The sequence below is a fragment of the Anguilla anguilla genome, chromosome 14 (genome assembly GCF_013347855.1).
Source record: "Anguilla anguilla isolate fAngAng1 chromosome 14, fAngAng1.pri, whole genome shotgun sequence".
NCBI classification, from domain to species: Eukaryota; Metazoa; Chordata; class Actinopteri; order Anguilliformes; family Anguillidae; genus Anguilla; species Anguilla anguilla.
In genome coordinates, this window is record NC_049214.1 from 37,251,569 (window position 1) to 37,272,454 (window position 20,886).

The 20,886-nt window shown below is 46.5% G+C and overlaps 2 protein-coding genes across 24 annotated transcripts in view; one reads left to right on the plus strand and one right to left on the minus strand.

The window, feature by feature from the left end:
• The first annotated feature begins 3,402 nt into the window (after window positions 1-3,402).
• Window positions 3,403-16,416, plus strand: LOC118212816 (piwi-like protein 1). Its single transcript, XM_035391167.1, has 20 exons — window positions 3,403-3,474; window positions 3,809-3,911; window positions 4,102-4,230; window positions 4,538-4,752; window positions 6,096-6,217; window positions 6,665-6,745; window positions 7,731-7,928; window positions 8,680-8,788; window positions 8,963-9,089; window positions 9,487-9,604; window positions 10,236-10,350; window positions 10,876-11,063; window positions 11,672-11,744; window positions 12,283-12,483; window positions 12,872-12,975; window positions 13,699-13,769; window positions 14,878-15,031; window positions 15,134-15,259; window positions 15,630-15,777; window positions 16,204-16,416. The coding sequence occupies exons 1-20, from the start codon at window positions 3,403-3,405 to the stop codon at window positions 16,318-16,320; spliced, it is 2,571 nt and encodes an 856-aa protein (XP_035247058.1). The 3' UTR covers window positions 16,321-16,416.
• A 731-nt stretch (window positions 16,417-17,147) lies between these two features.
• Window positions 17,148-20,886, minus strand: part of LOC118212815 (RIMS-binding protein 2-like) — a 78,164-nt gene continuing 74,425 nt past the window's right edge. For 22 of the 23 annotated variants that reach the window (XM_035391155.1, XM_035391165.1, XM_035391142.1 and 19 more), the window contains one exon: window positions 17,148-19,503. In XM_035391155.1, the coding sequence (XP_035247046.1) occupies window positions 19,234-19,503 (270 nt within the window). In that variant the 3' untranslated portion in view covers window positions 17,148-19,233. The remainder of the gene's footprint in view (window positions 19,504-20,886) is intronic. The other variant, XM_035391166.1, reaches the window with a different exon arrangement.

Here is a 20,886-nt window from a genome sequence, read left to right on the forward strand (position 1 = left end):
TATCATCCGATGCCATTGCATATTTAAGAACGTATAAACAAAATATAGGGGACAATGTATTTGACATATTTCGAGAATCTTCTAGAATTCATTCATAGGCTGCAATGAGTCCCCTGGTAGTCCCCAGTTTCGAAATCTGCTTCAACTGGATTTTTAAAAATTATGTATATATATATATATGTATATATATATATATATATATATATATATATATAATTATTATATAAATAAATAATAAATAATATTATATATATATATAATATTTATATAATATATATCAGACCACACAGCGGGGCCACACTGGACGATTTAAAAATAAGAGAGCGAGTGTCCCTGGGAAGCCAAGTCCAGAGTTGAATCTAATTAAAAGTTTAATTGAAAAGCGATAGCAAGACTGACATATTATAGTCTATTACTGGTTTCCAATAAGCCAGATAGCCTTGACAAAAGTTACTGGCTCTCACAGTGCAAAAAGACTCACAGCAATCATTTCTGCCAGAGGTGCTTCCACCAGGTACTCAACACCTCAATGCCTAACCAATATATTTACTTACATGCATTATTCTTTGCAGAGGTGGAAAGTCCAGGTGTCAGGAAGTACAAATCCTGCCATGTTTTTCTTCCACCCAGCCAGCTGATTTCACTTATTGGTTCTACCTCCTGGCTGAGGAATTGTCCTAATTAGTAAATCCAGGTGATTGAAACTAAATACTGGAGAGGATTTTTTACTTTCTGAACCTGGATTTTCCAACTCTGATTCTTTGCAGGTTGTTTTCTTATAAAGATAATGAAGAACTAAGAAAGCAGTGTCAAATATGTAGGCAATGAGCAATACTATATGCAAAAACATTTGAATTAAAAAACTATTTTATGCTAATACAGTTGTTCAGAGAAAAAAAAATTAATAAAACATTTTTCAAAAATTTATAATAATTATTCAAACCCCAAACAATTATCTTTAATACAATACCAAAAATAAATAAATAAATAAATAAATAAATTAACGTCCTACTTTATCAAATTAATTTCAGTCTTAGAATAGTGTACCCTCCCAGGGCTCCCTGGTTAATCTTGATATAAAAACGAGGCAACACACATATAGTATTTAAGTTCGCCATCACCAAGGGGAAAAGCAAAAACTCTCATACGAAACAAGACAAAGTGTTTCTGACCTTCAAACGTCAATGGACAGTAAAAAAAAAAAAAAAAAAAAAAGGACACAAAAGAACACTTTCTGTCGATAATTAAGTAGTTGAAACCGTCTGGAACAGCGACGAGCCTGCCTGGTAGATCCCTCGACTGCACCTTGCCCCCGCGCACAGCAAAGCAGATGGTTTGCGGGAAAGAAAGACTTCTATTGAGGACAATCAATAAAAATAAGTGTCTGGGAGTTTGCTAAATGCCATCGGAACATTGCTTGGAACCGGGTGTCACAGCCAGATGAGTTCAGAAGAAAGCTTTTTTGGCCGTGTACACCAGCGCTGGATTACGCACTGGGAGAAAGACTTTTATGTTGAAAAGGCAATCATACCTATATTAGAATATGGTGGTTTGTCTTTGACTTTATGTTTGTTGTTACATTATGTTTTGTTGTTTTTCAACTGCTGGTCTTGAGGGTCTTGTTAACGCTGAAAAAAATTATGAACACCAGCAAGTGACAAGACATTTTGGACAAAGGCCCGGTTCTGTTTGGTCAGTGGCCATTTCTAGGTGTCTTAGGGTATGTCAGGGCTGCCCAACCCTGGACCTGGAGATCTACCATCCTTCAGGTTTTCATTCCAACCCTAACAAAACGCACCTCATTCAACAGCTAGAGATCACACTGGGCTGCTAATTGGTAGAATCAGGTGTGCCAAATTAACGTTGAAATGAAAACCTGCAGGACGTTAGATCTCCAGGAACAGGATTGGGCAGCCCGGGTCTAGTTCAATGGCACACAACCCCGGTCCTGAAAGGCCAGTTTTTATTGCAACCAGTTATCTTTTTTCTGATTTTCTGACGTCTCTATAAACTACGCTGGTTCACTCCTGCACTTAAGCCCAGTAAAATCTTAAGGGTAGCTGGTGTTTATACAAAATTCAAATGAATAAATGATTGAGCTAATTGAATAATTAAGAGCAGAAAAAATCCTGGAACAGAGCAGCCCTTGTTGTGCACCACTAGTCGAGGTGAAGCATGGCCTTTTTTTGGTCATGAATGAATACCAAACCAAATACCATAAACGTGTGAGCCATTATGTTTCAAATCCCTGGAATTCCTCATCTTCCTCCTTTTCTTATTCTTAACAAAAACCACTTCAGGCAATTTGATAATTTGGTCATAGAGGTTACATATTCCCGTGGTGGCTTCCTATTGAATGTTTCCGTAAGAAACGAATTTAATGGATTCTTTTAATATATATTCAGAGTAAATTATAAAAAATACCGCAAGCCAAGAACCTTGTAGAATACATGTAGTCGTTCAGGGGAATTCACGTGGGTTAATGGACCCTGCAGACGACCAACGGTTGCACATCTGCAGTAAAAACGTGGATTGAAGAATAGAAAAGCCTAACGCAACAGAATACCACAAAGCAGTCAAATAAATGTACAAAGAAATTCTCCTATTTTGAATTAACGGTTGCCATCTTGTGGACAGACACTGGAATGCGCAGCTTTCTGGGGAAAAAATAATTGGATCACTGAAAGAACCTAAATAATTGATTTCCTGATGCGCTTACTAAGACGTACTAAAACATGCTCTTTTGGACGTAAATTATCCATGTCGGTAGATAGATCATTAATGAAACGCCTTGTCTATGACTGCAGTGGAGGGCCCCCTGAATGGGATTGACATCTGTCAGTCTCTTTTTTACACGCCCATTTGTTTAAACGCTGCAAAGTCGCACCACTGGATTTTACGCATTGCCCTATGTCTCTTTTAAGACTTAAAACCTGAATAGTGGGGAAAACAACAAATACGTGGCGTTGAGAAATGCACTAATGCGTTTAATTTGCATTTACTGCAGAATAAGCTCATGGACCAATGTGAACACGCGCACTGGCAGTCCAGCCCGTTTCAGGTGGAATACAGACCGCGCCCAGCAGTCACTCAATTAAGAGCGTAAATTAACAGCCATTAGCGCAAGTTCAAACAGTGTGACGCAAAATACACACCATCAAGTGTCTGACGTACACCTGCTGTTTGTGGGAGCAGCTGGACGGTTAGCGGGCGTATTCTGGTTCGCCTGGCAATAGCTTTTGTGCTAGACATGGGTACCCTTGCACAGGTTACTGTTTCGTAAGCAAGAAAGAGCACAGAATACGTTACGGCTGAACTGAGGGAAACTACCGACCCTTTCGCGCTTCATAACTTCTGTCTACTACAACTTCGCTCAACTCAGCCTAACGTCTGCGCCCCAAAATGAGTGACAGAGGAAGAGCGAGATCGCGCTCGAGGGGGAGAGCTCGCGGGCCCAAGACAGCCCCAGGCATGGTGAGTACTAGTTTTCATCTTTGGGTATCTTTTTAGAAAACTCGTCGCTGATGTCTGTGCGCATTCTTGGCAAAGAAACGCACTGTAGAAAAATATAGCGACTCAAAGAGATGTCTGTGTCATCGCCCATGGGCTTACTTCATGTCATCTAGTTTGAATTGGAAATGTGTCTTTTTTTAGTAGGAATTACTGCATCGGATGATGCGTTTGTAATGCGTACTGCTAGGATGATACATTTGTAGTCTTTACGGAAACGTTATGGTTAGAGTTGTTCCAGTGAAATTTGGCGGTGCAAAAGTGTGGTTTATGTTACAAGTATTGATTTATTCGCAAGCCTCCAGCTCAGGAGGCGTCGCGGCCAGTTCTCCCTCCCGCTGAGGGCGAGATGTTGGGCCGTGGAAGGCAGAAAACGGCGCCTTCTGCCGCTGCATCGGAAGGTAAAAGCACGAGATCTAAGGAATATCCTTATGGACCGCATTGCACAGTCATTTTTACTATAAGATTTTAAGATCGTTGGGCTGTGTTCAGTTGTTTAAAATTACTCAGCACGTCTAAAGCACACCTTCAGATGGAAGTTGAATGGAATTTTATTGGATAATTAAATTTTATTCTACATATTTTCTTCAGGCCTCCTCGAGATCTCTGCCGGCTTCCAGAAAGTGACTATTGGAGAGCGAGGTCGCCGACGGCGGGATTTTCACGATGAAGGAATCAACACAAGACAAGCCATGGAACATGTAAAGCAGTCCAAGTCAGGTACAAGCAGGGGGCAGAGCTAAGGGGGGACGGTTTCCTAGCCACTAGCTGGTCCAGGGGGCCCTAGTGTGTGTGTGTGTGTGTGCATGTGAATGGGGCCCCCAGCCCCCCCACCCCCTGCACAAATGATTTTTAGGTCCATCCCTGGGTGCAGTACATGGTGAAAGCATTCGATCTGTGGTGGGCAGACTGTACTGCTGCTTTCTGAACTGCAGTTAGCCTGTAGAAGCAGTTGCTACTCAGGGCTAGCTGTGAGGAGCCCATTGCTCAGTGCTCTCACGGTCTACTGCACGGTGGGCCTCCTCAGGTACCTCCGGGTCTCCCATCGAGCTGAGGGCCAACTACTTCCGCATCCTGTCGCGGCCGCAGTGGGTCCTGTTCCAGTATCACGTGGACTTCAACCCCCCCATGGAGTCCCGCCGCCTCCGGTCCGCGCTCCTGTTCCAGCACGGCCAGACGCTGGGCCCCGCCCACACCTTCGACGGCGCCATCCTCTTCCTGCCCCACCGACTCCATAACCCGGTAGGGATGCCAGCAGCCGCAACGCCCTGCGCCCTTCTCGTAGCAGTGCTGTTGCTAAGCAGCCGTACCACCTTGTGCCCATCTCATAGCAAAGCGCTGTTGCTAAGCAGCCGTACCACCTTGTGCCCATCTCATAGCAAAGCGCTGTTGCTAAGCAGCCGTACCACCTTGTGCCCATCTCATAGCAAAGCGCTGTTGCTAAGCAGCCGTACCACCTTGTGCCCTTCTCATAGCAAAGTGCTGTTGCCAAGCAGCAGGTGTGAGCTTAGTATTAGGATCCCAGACACCCTGGGAAAGCTCAGTTGTTGATGGGCCAGTAGGGGAGTATTTCACTAAGCAGGATTACTGAGTTAGCTGGATAACCGCACTGAGAGAGAACGGAGAGCTGTTCTGGGTTTTTCCCTGAGAAGTTATCTGGCTAACTTGTTAATCTTGCTTCGTGAAAATCTAGCAATGCAGTGATTGTGCTGAAAGTGCAATGCTCCAAACCCATTTACTGCTTTAATATTACAGTACAAACCTGGGGGATATTAGGCAAAGCCATTACTGAGTTAGCTGGATAACTGCACTGAATAAAACCCGGAACAGCTCTTTTTACTTCAGTCCATATTCCAGATTTGGGAGGGTTCTGGGTTTTACTCAGCACAGTTATCCAGCTAACACCAACACCGTAATCCTGCATTGTGAAACAGAGCCCTGGAGAATAACCTGTTTATTTATATATTTTTTAAAACATTGGCAGTTTTGGTTTTCCCAAGGGTGCCAATGGTTTTATTTCTGAACCAAAGCGTTTATTTCTGTGTACAGCTCAGCTTCTGTGAGCTTGCCTGTGTTTATGGTAAATACACAGGAAGGAACACACAATTCATGACATTCTAGCTCCACAACATTTGTCTCCACGCACACTAATCTTAAATGGTGTCCCTGCGTTGATCATTGTTATGGAAACACGTTAAGGAGTCTAGGATTCCTTGCACACAACTTAGAATATTGTAGTACATCCATGAAAAGACTAGTGTGGCCTAACTTAATAGCCTTGGCCCGGAGTGGTGTTGGGTGTGTGTGCAGAATTTCGTTGTCACCATTTACATTGGCCAAATTAGCTAATTGGCTGAATGCACTTAAGCTTGTTTGATTGTAGATTAGACCACAATAAGATGTTTTGTGTTGGGACACAGGAACATTCTACTGCTGTCATTCATGAACTTACCAAGAAATGTAGGAAAATGTCTTGCTAAATGTTCGGGCCAGTTAGGCCATTTAGCAGAATTAGGCGTGAAATCTCTGGTACTGTCGCACTGAGGGCTTTGTGGTGAAGTGTTTAATGGCTTTGTGTGGCGCAGGAGACGGTTCTCCTGAGTGAAACCAGGCAAGGAGAGAAGGTGCGAATCACGGTCACGCTGACCTCTGAACTCCTGCCAACTTCGCCCGTCTGCCTGCAGTTCTACAACATCATCTTCCGGAGGTCAGCCCTTCCCCACCCTACGGCTCCCTGTCCTTCCCTCACCCTACGGCTCCCTGCCCTTCCCCCGCCCTACGGCTCCCTGCCCTTTCCCCACCCTACAGCTCCATGCCCTTCCCCACCTTACAGCTCCATGCCCTTCCCCACCTTACAGCTCCCTGCACTTCCCCCACCCTACAGCTCCATCCAGTCCGTTTGGCCAGGCTGCATATATCTCTCCCTTAGGTTCCTTCAGTACAAATACAGCATTCTATAAATGTAAAAACGATAACAGTTTAAACATCACTATTTACAGAAAATTCTATGTAGTTTAAAACATAGTTTTTTTTTAAACTACCTAGAATCTTGTAGTAATTGTCAGCATAGAGATTGTCTTTGAACCGAAAAGTGAGTGTTGCTGTTGTATATTTTTTTTTATTGTGACGTGCATTCCTGTGTTCTTTTTGTCAGAGTGCTGAGGATCCTGAACATGCAGCAGATCGGCCGCCATTACTACAACCCCAACGAGCCCCTGGAGATCCCCCAGCACAGGTGCCGTCAGCTCCACGTGCGCGGGGTCAAACTGTGGCCCTGCCATGTGACTGCAGAACGGGGGAAGGGAGGGGTTAAAACAGAGCTATCTGGAAATGCATCCCAATCTAAATCCATACTGAACTGGGCTGTTGGGTTGCAGAGTAGAGGCAGGGGCTGTTGGGTCACAGGGCTGTTGGGTTGCAGAGTAGAGGCAGGGGCTGTTGGATCACTGGGTTGTTGGGTTGCAGAGTAGAGGCTGGGGCTGTTGGGTTGCAGAGTAGAGGCGGGGCTGTTGGGTTGCAGAGTAGAGGCAGGGCCTGTTGGGTCACAGGGCTGTTGGGTTGCAGAGTAGAGGCAGGGGCTGTTGGGTTGCAGAGTAGAGGCGGGGGCTGTTGGGTTGCAGAGTAGAGGCAGGGGCTGTTGGGTTGCAGAGTAGAGGCAGGGGCTGTTGGGTTGCAGAGTAGAGGCGGGACTGTTGGGTTGCAGAGCAGAGGCGGGGGCTGTTGGGTTGCAGAGCAGAGGCGGGGCTGTTGGGTTGCAGAGTAGAGGCGGGGCTGTTGGGTTGCAGAGTAGAGGCAGGGCCTGTTGGGTCACAGGGCTGTTGGGTTGCAGAGTAGAGGCGGGGCTGTTGGGTTGCAGAGCAGAGGCGGGGCTGTTGGGTTGCAGAGTAGAGGCGGGGCTGTTGGGTTGCAGAGTAGAGGCGGGGCTGTTGGGTTGCAGAGTAGAGGCAGGGGCTGTTTGGTGGAAAGCATGCTTTAGAGGGGATGGCCCTATTAAATCACCCAGTTGGGGCCCTGCTGTAGCTCCTCCTTCCATCTTGGCTAATGGCTTCATTAATATAAATAAATGAATGATCAGTGAATTTCTTTGCTCAGGTTAGTTAATGCATTAACTTGTGTTAGTTAGCGTGTTAACTCGGTTAACAGCTCCGTAACCTGCAGTGTTAGCAGCGCTTCTCTCTGGGTGGCGGGTGTGTCCGCCCGTCCGTCTGTCCGTCCGGCAGGCTGACGATCTGGTCAGGCTTCTGCACGGCCATCCTGCAGTACGAGTCCGGCGTGATGCTGAGCGTGGACGTCAGCCACAAGGTGCTGCGCAGCGAGACGGTGCTGGCCTTCATGTACGGCCTGCGGCAGCAGCACGGCGACCGCTACTTCATGGAGGCCTGCACCAAGGAGCTGCTGGGCCTCATCGTCCTCACCAAGTAAGGCCTGCCTCTGGCGCCGCCTAGTGGCGGGAGGGTGCACAAACGCGCCGTATACGGTAAAATGGGCAGCTTTGAGCAGTGATGCGCTTTCTGGGGTCTGTATGATTTCAGTCTGTATGTTTCTTTGGCCCAGGCAGTTCTTGTACAGGGAAGGATATTTTGATTATTCAGAGAGGTTTCTGAACCTGCTGGCTGTACAATGGCAAATATATAGGGTCCTCTGGGGTGTGTGTGGTTGAGGTAAGACAATACAGTTCAAGTAACTCCAAAAGCCACTGGTGCAATGACATTATGCCTCTAGAGGCTGAGCTGTGTGTTTATTACCCAGTTATTCAGTAATAATGTTCAGTGTGTTAATTTTCGTCTGAACTGTTTCTGGTGGTGCCTGTATCCTGAGCCTACTGTGCTCACAAAAGCTGTGTGGTGCAGCATCTTATTTCAGGGTTGCTGTATAGAGCCTTGGCAGTGAAGAGCTTGTGCCAGATCTGAAAAAGTGTTGGAATTGTATAAACTGGTAATTGTATGCTTGGCTGTGCAACCTTGGATTTACAAGGTGCTGTACAAATATGTTTTTGTAGATGCATGTATTGTATATAAATCTTCTTGTATACACCTGGAAAGCCACAGTACTGTAAGAGCTGTTTTTTTATTTAAGCTATTTGAAATGTATTTCTTTCTGTAAAGTGCAAAGACATGCTCAGTGTTGGAAGTGCACGTCTCAGGTTTAAATATGTGCTTCTTCACAAAGGTACAACAACAAAACCTACAGGATAGATGAGATTGCCTGGGACCACAACCCCAGAAACACGTTCAAGAAGGGGGACAAAGAGATCTCCTTCAAAGAGTACTACAAGACGGTGTGTTTGTGCGCGCGTATGTGCGTGTGTGTTTGTTTCTGCTTGGGCATTTGTGTGTCTGTGTGTGTGAGAGAGAGAATGTGTGTGTGTGTGTATTACTGGCTGGAATGCATTTTAAGGATAAGCTGGGAAAATGAGGAGTTATTTTAAGGCAGATTTTTGTCCATACTGCAGCAGTACAACCTGGATATCAGGGATGAGAACCAGGTGCTGCTGGTCAGCCACGTGAAGAAGCTGGGCCCTGCTGGAGCCCCGCCTCCTGGGCCGGCCTTATTGGTCCCTGAGTTCTGCTACCTGACAGGTGTGAAGATCCCCTCTTCCCCCTCACCCTCCCACTTCCCCTCTCCATCTTCCTCTCCCTTCCCCTCTCCTGCGTCCTCCTCATCCCCCTCTCCTTAGTCCAAAACAGGTTTTACTAGTGACTGGTTATCCCTTGTTGTTAAGGCTCATGTTGCCAAGGCATATCCTGCACACTTTCCCTCTCCTACTTTCTGACTCTCTCTCTCTGCTCTTCTCTCTCTGTTCCTCTCTCCCTCTCTTTCTTTCACTTAGTGCCCTTTTTTCGTTGTTCTTTTTCTTTTCCTCCTCGCCCCCATCTTTCTCCTCCGTCGCTTCAGTCGCTAGATCGCCCGAACCATCGCACATTCTGATTGGCTGCCCCCTGCAGACCACATGACGCTTGTGTCGCCATGGCGCAGGTCTGACGGACAGGATGCGGCAGGACTTCAACATAATGAGGGACCTGTCGCACCACACGCGACTCAACCCACAGGACCGGGACAACCGCCTGAACCGGTTCATCGGAACCATCAACCGGTAACGGCCGAAATGGAACCTTTTTAATCCTCACGCAACCCCTGTCATCCTTGGACCACCATTAAAAAAAAAAAATATATATATATATAAAAATAAAGTTGGATAAAATAAACCCTGGCCACCTAGACCAACTGCTACCTGGAGATCTACTCTCCTGTAGGTTTCAACCCTGACAAGGCGCAACTCATTCAACAGCTGGAGATCTTGTTGAGCTGCTAATGAGTAGAGTAGTAGAGGTGTACCAAATTAGGGCTGAAATGAAAACCAACAGGATTGTAGATCTCCATGAACAAGGTTGGTTCCCACTGATTTAGTAATTCATATTTTGCCTACATTTCTTTAAGTTAATGAATGACAGCTGCAGACTGCAGACTGTTTTTGTGTCCCAAAACATCTTATTGTTTGTCTGATGTACAGTTAATTCAGTAAGCGTATTCTGCTAATTAGCTAATTGGGCCCAGTGTAATTATATGAACCTGCATACACACCCTGCGGGAATGGAACTGCCCACCCCTGACTTCAGGGTTTGGGATATGAGCGTGACCCCACGTGGCACTGGGTCAGGGGGCGTCCCCGAACGGGAGGGGTACTGAAAGCCATGCCCCGCATCACCCCCCCCCCACCCTTGCAGGAACCCCGAAGCGCAGTCTGAGCTCAGCACCTGGGGCCTAAGCTTCGACAAGCAGTCTGTGAGGATCCAGGGCCGAATCCTCCCCCCCGAAAATATCCTCCAGGGTCGCCGCACGGTAAGGGAGCCCCGACGTGCTGCGAGACGGGCGCCTGAGTACCCCCCCATGGGGCTATTTTGTGTGGCAGGGTCTTAAAATTGAAGAAATGGGGAGAAAGTAATTGTAATACAGTAGTCACTATTTTTATAATGAACAATATAGCCATGACAAATGCGTCGTCATAAGACCTAAAAATAGACAGTAGTATCAGTAAAAAAAAATTGTTATTTGTTATATGATGTATTGTTCTCTCTGCTTACAGATTAGTTGTTTTTCAGCCATAGTTGGTTCTCTGGTCTTGATGACTAAGATACCCGATTTTATGTATTAAGGTCTTTATTGAATACCATGATAAGTTAATTACTTTGAACCGGGTGTTGTAGTGCTGCACTAAAACAAAAACCTGCACCCACACCGGCCCTTTCTGGATAAGATTGCATGCCCCTGAGCCGGATTATCAGCTTCACTTCCTGTTGATATGACTCTTCTCCACCCCGTCAGCTCCACTTCCTGTTGAAATGGCTCTTCTCTGCCCCCTGTCAGTTCCAGTACAGGCCCATGGCGGCTGATTGGTCGAAGGAGATGCGCGGGGTGCCCCTGTCCAGCTGTCCGCCCCTGGAGAACTGGATGCTGTTCTTCACCCGCCGCAACGGGGACCTGGCCCACTCCCTCCTCCAGACCCTGGGCCGGGTGTGCCAGCCAATGGAGATGAGGATGCTGAGGCCCGCCATGTGAGGGCGCCATACTGACCCATCTTGACAGCGGCAGTTATAAAGACAGCTCGATGAACCTTTAATGATGGGAGGAGCCACCACAAGCTTTACCGTCTTAGCAACCAATCAAGTCCTTTCTCTCAAAAATATTAGTAATGGTTCCACCCATTCTGGGATTCACAAAGCCTCACCCTGCTTCACAAAGCTATGATGAGTGGAACATTGAAGTGACTTGTTCATTCTTAAAGGGCAACTCAAGCTGAAAGCCATAGTCTTTCATTAAGAGCAAGTTCATTTATAATGTCTCTACTTTAGCACAGAATGAGGAGAGTGCACTGAGCCCAATAATGTTACCTGGGTGTGTCTGCTTCCCTTTACTCCATTATAGAGAATGGATTCATAAAATGTGGTGGAGGCTGCAGTTCAAATTTAATTAAACAAGATTCCAAACCTTCAGTAAAGTCTTAAATATTGTGTTGCCGATATTAGAGTTTAGCAATCAACTGAATTAACTTGCCAAAATGTGTTTGAAGAAACATCTGCATTCATTTCAAAATTAAGGATGAGGTGTGGATTGGATCCAGTCCTAAGTTTAGATTTCGGTTTCCTCTTCCTTGCTGGCACAGGATTGAATATGAGGACAGACAGGATTCTCTAATGAGGGCCCTGCAGCAGAACGTGGGCCCTGGAACCCAGATGGTAACTACAGTAAAGACCGTATTGAGATTGAGTGGCGGGGTATCCAGATGGTACCTATAGAGTAAAGGCTAATGAGACACAGTAGCACTGTGGTTGCCATTGGATACATGAACAATCATGCTGAGATCGAGCTGCATTGTAACCTGGTTAACGTTGTATCTAGATTGTGTGATGCTGTATCTGGATTCAGTAACGTATCTGGACCAGGGCTGCCCAGCACTGTTCCTGGAGATCTCCTGTCCTGTGGGTTTTCACTCCAAACCTCAAAAACACATCTCACTCAACAGCTAGAGATCTTGCTGAGCTTCTAATTAGTAGAATCAGGTGTGCCTGATTCAACAAATTAGGGTTGAAATGAAAACGTACAGGACTGTTGATCCCCAGGAACAGGGTTGAGCAGCCCTAATCTAGACAGTGATGCTGTATCCACATTCAGTAACACTGTTTCTGGACTTGAGTAACACTGTATCCAGGTTCAGTAGACATTGTATCTAGATTCAACAGAATTGCACTCTGGTTGCCTTCTTTGCTTTTCCAGGTTGTGGTCATTCTTCCCACCAACCGCAAGGACAAGTACGACTGCGTGAAGAAGTACCTGTGCATTCAGTGTGCCACTCCCAGTCAGTGTGTGGTGGCTCGAACCCTCAGCCGGCCCCAGGCCCTCATGACCATCGCCACCAAGATCGCCCTCCAGATAAACTGCAAGATGGGGGGCGAGCTGTGGCACGTGGAGATACCGGTAAGCTAGTCTCAGAACTATGGGCTAGTCTCAGACCTGTGGGCTAGTCTCAGACCCGTGGGCTAGTCTCAGACCCGTGGGCTAGTCTCAGACCCGTGGGCTAGTCTCAGACACGTGGGCTAGTCTCAGAACTATGGGCTAGTCTCAGACCCATGGGCTTTAGGGGAACAGTCCCTTGTCAGCCCTATGGCTGTGATCAGGGAAGGGATGGAGTGTAAAACGCACACGTATGTTGTGTGTCAACAGTACTGGTGTTTGCTAGCATTCCATCAGATTAGGACAAAAGAGTAAGAGATTGATTTACGGAATGTGTGGAACTATATGATCATGTTAATGGGGGGTGGTGAACCTTTTTGTCCATCCCTGACATTTGACCTCTCACCCACAGCTCGATTTTCTGATGGTGGTGGGAATCGACTGTTACCATGACATCGCTGCTGGGAGGCGGTCCATCGGGGCTCTGGTGGCCAGCCTGAACAAGGACATGACTCAGTCAGTCTCGCTCGCTCCCTCTGCTCATGGCTGCCATATTTAAAGGCTAATTTAGCGGCCAGTTTAATGTGTGCTTTTTGGTGTGTGTGTGTGTTCGGCACCAGTAGATTGGCTGATGCCGGAGTGAAGGGGTGCGTGTGTGTTGGGCACCAGTTGATTGGCTGATGCCGGAGTGAAGGGGTGTGTGTGTGTGTGTTGGGCACCAGTTGATTGGCTGATGCCGGAGTGAAGGGGTGCGTGTGTGTTAGGCACCAGTTGATTGGCTGATGCCGGAGTGAAGGAGTGTGTGTGTGTGTGTTGGGCACCAGTTGATTGGCTGATGCCGGAGTGAAGGGGTGCGTGTGTGTGTGTTGGGCACCAGTTGATTGGCTGATGCCGGAGTGAAGGGGTGCGTGTGTGTTGGGCACCAGTTGATTGGCTGATGCCGGAGTGAAGGGGTGTGTGTGTGTTGGGCACCAGTTGATTAGCTGATGCCGGAGTGAAGGGGTGCGTGTGTGTTGGGCACCAGTTGATTGGCTGATGCCGGAGTGAAAGGGTGCGTGTGTGTTGGGCACCAGTTGATTGGCTGATGCCAGAGTGAAGGGGTGAGTGTGTGTTGGGCACCCGTTGATTGGCTGATGCCAGAGTGAAGGGGTGAGTGTGTGTTGGGCACCAGTTGATTGGCTGATGCCGGAGTGAAGGGGTGCATGCGAGTGATGTGTTTAAGCTCCGCCTCTCTTTCAGGTGGTACTCTAAGTGCGTGCTCCAGAGTCGCGGGCAGGAGATCATGGACGGCCTGAAGGGGCCGCTGCAAGGCAGGTCTCGTCCAGTAAAACTGCAGGTTTTCTTTCCTGAGATGGGTGCAGTTCCTAGAGCAAGTCAGAGTGGAAAACGATAGTTTTGAAAATGGGCGTAGCTTAAAACTGAAAGTTGGAATGCCCTGCGCCTGGGGTGTGACCTGGAGGGCCGCAGGGTCTGCTGGTATTTGGAGTTTCTTTTCACTCAGCAGCAAATTGAAAATTGGACTCTTTAGCTGATCAATGACTTGATCTATGAACCGCACTGAAAACTAGTAGACACTGCAGCCCTCCAGGAGTTTGACACCCCTGGCCTAAGCCACACTTTGGTGCATTTTACATTTGGAGCGTTTTGTTTCATTTACATCAGTGGTCTCCAACCCTGGTCCTGGAGAGCTACAGGGTCTGCTGGTTTTCATAGTGACTCTGCACTTCATGAATCAATTAGAGCAGTTGATTACACAGTTAACTCAACTCACCCAGTGTTTTGGGTCTCAATTAGGTGCTGCTTTTAAGGTGAAAACACAAACCAGCAGACCCTGTAGTGTGTGTTGTAGGTGTGTTTAGCTGGAAGAGTAATTGGATTCTAGAAGCTGAAGTCAGATTCTGTATAGTAACCAGATGGCCAGCTCCATGGCTTTAACCTGGAAGTTCAGTCTTTCTCTGATCCTACTGTTTCAAGTTCAGGTTATGAATACTTACGAGGGCTTGTGACCAGCAATGAGGTTTGGTCCTTGGGTATTCTTCTTCAGGAAAATGTATAAATTGTAACCGCAGCGAAATTCCAGAGAACTCAATAGTAATGCACTAGACGGGATGGAGGGGAGTGGAGAAGCTGGCCATGTGACTACCATGCTCCAGAGATGTTCATTCCAGGTCCTGAAGAGCCACAGGGTCTGCTGGTTTTCATTTTCGCCTTAAGATCAGCAACCAGTTCAGACTCAAGAAACCAGGCAGCCTGTTTTATCTGTGTAATCAACTGCTTTAACCAGTCAATTTCTTCTTTACTTCATCGTGACTGAATAACAATGAAAGCCAGCACACCTTGTGGCTCTCCAGGACCAGGACTGAGGACCACTGCCCCGTAGACCAACTGTTCCCTAATTGTTGAAATGGCGTGTTCCAGGAGCCCTGCAGGCCTGGATGAAGCGCAATCAGAAGCCCCCGACGCGCATCATCGTGTACCGGGACGGGGTGGGAGACGGCATGCTGCAGAGCGTGGTCAGCTACGAGACCAAGCAGATCCTGGACTGCATCAAGTCCACCATGGGGGACTACATGTGAGTGGCCTGGGCTGGGGGCGGGGCCGGCGTTCCCACCCCCTCTGCTGTACCTCTGAATTCTGACCACCGTCCCCCCCCTCACTCTCCGCCCCCCCTCAGGCCCAAACTGGCCGTAGTCGTGGTGAAGAAGAGGATCAGCTCCAGGTTCTTCGCCATGATGGACAGGAACCTGTCCAACCCGCCGCCAGGAACGGTCATCGACACGGAAATCACGCGCCCTGAATGGTCAGTGCCCTGGGCCACAGGACATGTGCCAGAATGCACCTGTATGGGGGGGGTACCTGTACAGCTTATGTCAGGGGTGTCAAACTCTAGTCCTGGGGGGCCCCAGTCTGCAGATGTTTGTAGTTTCCTTTTGATCAACAGCCAGTTACGGCCACAAGTAGAAGGGGTATAGATTCTTAAGCTAGTTAGTCTATCACTAGTCCCATCACTGCGGCCCTCCAAGACTGGAGTTAAACCCGCAGACACTGCAGCCCTCTTTCACTGGAGTTAAGCCTGCAGACACTGAGGCCCTCCAGGACTGGAGTTAAACCTGCAGATGCTACAGCCCTCCAGCGCGTGGCTCGTCTAATCATCGGCGATAATGTTTCAGGTACGATTTCTTCATCGTGAGCCAGGCGGTGCGCATGGGCAGCGTCACGCCCACTCACTACAACGTGGTGTACGACAGCAGCGGTCTGAAGCCTGACCACATGCAGCGGCTCACCTACAAGCTCTGCCACATGTACTACAACTGGCAGGTAAAACACGCCCCCGTTCGGGCCCGCCAGCGTCCCGTCCAAACGCAGGAATGCCCCCATTCAAACCCACGCATGTTCTATACCACTGGTAACCATGCCTGTTCGTGGAGATCTACTGTCCTGTAGGTTTACACTCCATCCCTAACAAAGCACACTTCCTTCAACAGCTGGAGATCTTGTTGAGCTTCTAAATAGTAGAGTGAGGCGTGCCAAACTTTGGCTGAATTGAAAACCCAGAGGATGATCGATGTCCAGGAACAGAGTTGGTTCCCATTGCTCTGTGCTAATGTCACTTGGGAGTGAACATACCAGTCCTGCCTTGTTGACATGGAGGCGGTGTGTGGCCTCATTGTCAGAAGAGGCGGGGTCTGAATGTGAGGACAGTGATTGGGTCCAGGATTGTGATTGATTAATGCTCTGTTACAGGGGATCATTCGAGTGCCCGCCCCCTGCCAGTATGCCCACAAGCTGGCCTTCCTGGTGGGCCAGAGCCTCCACAAGGAACCGGACCCATCTCTGGACAGCCTGCTGTATTACCTGTGATGGACAGGGGCCTGAGTACGTGGCCAGTACACGGGCACGCCCAGGCATGTGAACCTTCGGATTCATTACATTACATTACAGGCATTTCATGTGTAATGGTTTCATTTTGCAGGATAAACGTGTATATATACTTTTTTTTTTTTTAATTTGTGTTAAGTCTAGGTTAGCTTTTGGAATTTGTGCATCCGGGTTTATGAGGAACCTTAATTATGAAGTTGTGAATTGTCAGATGTTGACTTATGCGCTTATTTTTTGGGAATACATTTATCATTTTTATTTCTTGTATCTTCAGTAACTCTTTATTCCAAAAAAATCAGTATTTCTAAATGTTCTGTTGGCTAATACGTCCCTGGAAACTGGGAAAGGCCTGTGTTTATTTGTGTTAGATTTTTTAAATTTGATTTATGGGCAGTGTGCCATGCTGCTTCAGGGGAAGAACCCACAGCTTTGAGGGGAGCCATTTTGAATTCTACAGCAAAGAAACCGTAAATGGAAAAAGAACCGTAGCAGAACTGAAGATGGCAGCAGGGATTTAAATTCTGCTTTTGGACGATCACCCAAACGTTCTGTTTACTCGTCCTCGGGTCAGAACGCTTACAAAAACCACAAAAACTACAGTGAACAGGGCCACTGGCTTTCCCCCTCAGTGCTGTACAGGGATGCTCAGAATGAACTGTTATGTTTCATGTGCATTAAATTCTTTGGCTCGCGATTCCTGTAAAATGAAATTCAATTTACAATGAATAAATCCTCTTATGAAACGAATGAGAGCAATGACACGAGGGATTCCTGTGTATCATTTTCCTACAAACCATCAGAACAGCAAATTGTGCAAAATATCAAATTTATTGATTAGAAAAGTTTATACACATGCACACAGTACTCAATGACCATAAATATAGGCCAGTTATTACTTTGCTTTTCACCTCTAGCACACGGTTGCAGACTTAGGATTTTTTCAGTCCGTATGAGGAAAACATACACTGTATATATATATATTTATATATAAATCTTAATTTACAAATAAAGGCAGTCTGAAAATCAAGTATAAACACTTAAAAACAAATTTCAGATGGACAAAGTACAAAAGGGAGTATGCCAAATTAAACTTGTGGTTTACGAAAATGCACAATATAATTCTATGAATGAAATGTCTGTTTGGCTGACAAAAGCATTTCATGCTTGGCAGTTCTGGCAGTCAGTTCTGATGTGAACTCTTAAGTATTAGGAATTTGGAAATTACTTCCTGGCCGCTTGCTCTCTGAGAAGTGTAAAAACCTTTTGCTTGGCATACCAGCTAACGATGCGCATCAAACAATGGCTTTTTGATTCACGACGGAGACTTTCAGACCGTTGACATACTTTTGCACCCCCCCCCCCCCCTCCAGCTTAATGCCCGTTAGTCTGTGAAATCACCTCCTTCTATGCCAATGTGAAACATGCAGAAATGCTTTCCCTGTAAGAAGTGAGAATTCTACAGTCTGTCTTCACAGGAAACGTTCATTTAGCGGGTCAGTATTGGTATCCGTGCGAATCTTCGGTGGCTTGCACAGCCTCACCTCACGCAGTGCAATATATTTATCTGAAGCCGTCCACATAATCTCGGTACCATCAAGGAATTAGAATTCCGGTCTGGGACTCAGAATACAAATTTTGGGTTGCTGGTCCTGCTCCTGAAGTTAGTTATACTGTGACACCTCCCGTCTGAACCAACGCTGCTAGATTTGAGCAGCAGTAAGAGGTTTTCCAGAACTGAGAAAGTAAACCTCTTTGGAAAAAGTGGTCAGCTGCACACATCACATCTCCAAAATCCAGAAAAAAAAAAACGTTATTTGAAATCATAGTTACAGTAGCAGAACGTCACTTCATCACATGACTCGTCACTTTTTTTTTTTTTTTTTTAAGGAATGCACAGACATGAATGCACACAGCCTTGCTCCATTTACCAGACGAAAAATACAAACCATTTCGCGTTTAAGGCAAAAGACATGGAGGTTGGTTTCAACTAGGCATTTCAAAACCAATACTGAAGTAGTTTTTTTTAATATATATATATATATTTTTTTAAACTATTGTACATACATGAGTCTGGATAATTTTTTGTAGTTATGGTTTGACCCAGAGGCTGAGATGTTTGAAGGCAGAATATGCACCTTGAAAGTTCTTGGCTGAGACTGAAGATAAGAAATTATGAGGAGGAATGTTTTGTGTGTGTATTTAATCAAAATAATTTTAATAAGGCCAATTTTAACACTTTCAACATAACGGTCATGGTAAGCTGCAGAAATAATCATAACATCATACAGTAGCAGTGACTTGTGAGTCTTGAGGTTAAGGTTATAATGGAGGGAAGAACAACTCAAATATATATATATTTATTTTATATATATATAATGTTGTGAGCTGTTAGTCGTGGCTCTAGTGAGTTACATGGTGTGGTGAGCTACCAGGATGGTCAACTTAAGATCCCACCTAGCTGGCTGGAACACCATAGTTTTTAAATTGCCCTTTGAAACACCTTTATCCTTTGGGTCGCTGTATAAATACAATTTAGACCACTCCCATCCCAGACTGAAAGCTCCGGTAGATCATTTTGCTAGCAATGACTCGATGGGAGGGGACAGCCGAACGCAGAACTGTGACATCTTGTCCCAGTCAATCGGCACTAATTTTACCAAAATTCACAGCTCGAAATGTGTACCATATGACAACGGTCATGTAAATACTACTTTTACCCACACTGATTTTTACATCTATTTTTTTTTTTTGCTGTCCACTTTCATTTAAAATGACAGAAATGGAAGAATGAGTCCTCTTGCCATATAAATTTTTTGTAGAACGCAGAGCTGAGGCCGATGCTAACGGGCGCTATCGAGCGCTAACAGGCGCTAACGGGCACTGACCAGCGGCTTCTCACTTGACCACGGCCAGCTTCTTCAGCAGGTTCTTCCCCTTGGAGAGCAGCCCTTTCTTCTTTTTGGAGGACAGGTCGCGGGAGGCCCTGATGGGGCTGTCGGGGGCCCTGAGGGGGCTGCAGGTGCCCAGGGGGAGCGAGGGCTCCAGGGACACCTTCGGCCCCTGAGCCAGTTCGGGCCCCGGGGCCCCCGGCCCAGCCTCGGGCTGCGGAGGGCACGCGGTGGGGGAGGTGGCTCTTCTGGGGGTGCCCAAAATTTCCGTCGACTGCTGGGAAATAGAAATGGGGGTTTTAGGAGTTATACACCCCATGTGATCCATACACCCCTCCCTGATAAGGCTGTCAAAAGTGCCATGAAATTGAGTTCGAATATTAGCTTTTGTAATTAGTCAGAGTTAGAATATATTCGAATATCATTTGCATATAATTCACAAAAAGAAGCCGCTTATTTTTGGGCGCAATATGCACGTGACACTCCCTCTACACTGGCCTGCGCGTTATTTTCCACAAGCGGGCAATAGAATAGAGGACATCGGTGAACTTTCATACTAGGTTGCTACATCTGGGGCCTCATTTATAAAACGTATTTTAGATCAACTGTGTGGCACGTACGTAGAAAATCATGTCAAAGTAGTAATTTATAAAATTTCAACATGACTTGATTTGACCGTGGAAACAGTTGTGGCTCTACGTCAGGTCTTCACCTGACGCATGCACACGCAAGGCAAAAGACATGGAGCTTCTATAGCCTAATGCGCAAATGAATAAAGCACTTTCTCGTGGATGTAATTTGCCACAACTCGGCATTTCACAATAATAGGGGAGTGATTGTTTATAGGAAATCCCTGTTTATTTCTTAACACAAAAACTATTCAAACGGCTAATACTTGTAGCCTAAAACAACATAAATTACTAACTCTGTTTAGTTTGTTTAACTTCTTTCGTCATCCAGTTTTATCAAAATCTTCAGAACAGAAAGGAAACATTGCCTGCCATGGGTACATTATTTAGCCTAAATTGTTAGCTGACCAGATCTGTTGAACGAAGTGGATAAAGAGACTGGCTCACGAGGCTAGCTGACCAGTAACGTTAGGTGTCCATGGAGCTGAAAGTAGGCTATCACCAGAGGTTATTGGCAAGGAAAACCAGACAATCCACTTGCTTTGGGTCCAGGGCAGAACGTTTTTTGTTGACAGAGGAAGTAACGTTAGCACAGGAAATGAACTTTGCGTGCATGAACATGATTCGCCGTATGAAATTAAGCCTGTATATTCATGTTAATTACAAAACGCGGGATCCAAAACTAATATTCGAATGCTCAAATTTAGGTTCGAACTTTAAATAAAAAAAAGATTTTCGAATATTTTTCGAACTTCGAATATTTTTTGACAGCCCTACTCCTTGACCCTTACACCACCTCAACCCCGACCCCTACACCACCTCAACTCCTCCCCCTCACCCCCAACCCCTGCACCACCTCAACTCCACCCCCTCACCACCTCCCCTACACCATCTCAACCCCGCCCCTCCCCCAACACCTAAACCACCTCACTCAGTCCCCCTCGACCCCTACGCCACCTCAAATCCTCTCCCCTGCCAAATAACGCGATCAAGGTGGCGAGTGTTTGACAGCGCTCCAGTACAGAGGGAGA